Below are 1,527 nucleotides of genomic sequence, written 5' to 3'. Positions count from 1 at the left end.
ATATATATTTAAATTTGACTTATTCAAAAGCAAAAAAAAGAAGCAATTTTATTTTGAAATAAATATAAAAAATAATTAATGTAGAATGCAAAAGTAATTAATGTAAATAAATTGTGATAAAAAAATATTTAACTTAATTAGAAACATAGAAAATCTTTTAAAAATCTTGTAAATTCCCTATATTTCATCAATTTATTAAGCAACTTGAGTATTATACAATGATTTACTTATGGATTTCAATATAAATTATATAACGATTCATTTATAAATTTTAATGTTATAAAATATCGAATATTCTAAAATTTTCTCTTTTTTCGTGGTAAATTTTTTATAAATAATAAATTATATATAACTCATTGTATATTACATTAAATTAAAATTATATATCTGATATATCTAAAAGAATATATTTATTATTTTGTTGAAGGTTTTGAAAAAGTGATACTAGGATACTTATATGCACATAATTTTAAATTCTATCATTTATTGTTTCACTCTATTATCCAAAATTCAAAACGCATATATCTCATTAACAATAACTTTTGTTAGATATATATATAGTATAGGAATTCTTTTTTTATTTTGATATATAACATTCATCATCCATATATGTTTCATCTTTTTATAAATCTATACATATATATAGATTTTCCTTATTTTTAATCCTTATATTGTCATTCATATTTGAATATTTTTGAAAATTCGCACTTTATATATTTATGTGATATAATAATTCAAACAAATTACTTTTTTCTATTTTGATCTTACTTAGAATGTTTGTTTTATTTTTTGTTTTATCTTATTTGAATGTTTTTCTTATTTTTTTGTTTAGAATATTAGAAGATACTTTAAATATAAATAAATAAATATGTAATATATAAATTTTTCAAACTTTTCCTTTTTCATACTAAAAAACATATCGAATATAAATAATTCCTACTTATAGTTTGCAGTTATAAAGTGTTTAGAATGAAAGTTATAATTAACAATTTCAGATACAACAATTTTTATTACAACTTCTACTTCATCCTTTCAAATTTACTGCTGGTGGTTACATTCTTAGTAACAAGTTATCAGCAAAAGTAAGTTAAATAATTGTATAATAATAATTGACTATTTACTTAAGAATTTAATTCTTAATTAATTATTTTTCAGTTTTTTGGTACTCTGATCACTTATTTGATTATATTCATACAAATAAGTACATCAATAAATATGAAATAAAATTCTTAGGCAAAATCCTTAAGAATTAATGATTTATTACTACTAAAATCATAATTTGTGATTATCTATTATTTTTTATAGCACATTAGTGTAAGTTATAAATAAGAAAATAATAAAGATTAAGAAAAAAGAAAGCCAATTTGATATTCGCTTTTATACGTTTATTATATTCTTTTCTCAAAGAAGATTCTTTCTAAAATTTTAGAGAGCAAAATTGATAAATTAATAAATACAAAAATATTTATTGAGACTCATTTATTAAATTACTAGCAATTTTTGTTTTCATTAAATTTTGTTCGTCTT

The 1,527-nt window shown here is 18.1% G+C and overlaps 1 protein-coding gene across 2 annotated transcripts in view; it reads left to right on the top strand.

Annotated features, from left to right (window-relative positions):
• LOC102681347 overlaps nucleotides 1-1,224 on the top strand; it is a 31,212-nt gene extending 29,988 nt beyond the window's left edge. For both annotated transcript variants that reach the window (XM_031514588.1, XM_031514587.1), the window contains exons 7-8: nucleotides 996-1,082; nucleotides 1,156-1,224. In XM_031514588.1, coding sequence (XP_031370448.1) covers nucleotides 996-1,082; nucleotides 1,156-1,224 — 156 coding nt within the window. The remainder of the gene's footprint in view (nucleotides 1-995; nucleotides 1,083-1,155) is intronic.
• Nucleotides 1,225-1,527: the final 303 nt, after the last annotated feature.

The sequence above is a fragment of the Apis dorsata genome, unplaced genomic scaffold, assembly GCF_000469605.1.
Source record: "Apis dorsata unplaced genomic scaffold, Apis dorsata 1.3 scaffold_1081, whole genome shotgun sequence".
Lineage (NCBI taxonomy): Eukaryota > Metazoa > Arthropoda > Insecta > Hymenoptera > Apidae > Apis > Apis dorsata.
The sequence above is the reverse complement of the archived record's forward strand: the minus strand, read 5'-3'. Positions and strand labels throughout refer to the sequence as shown.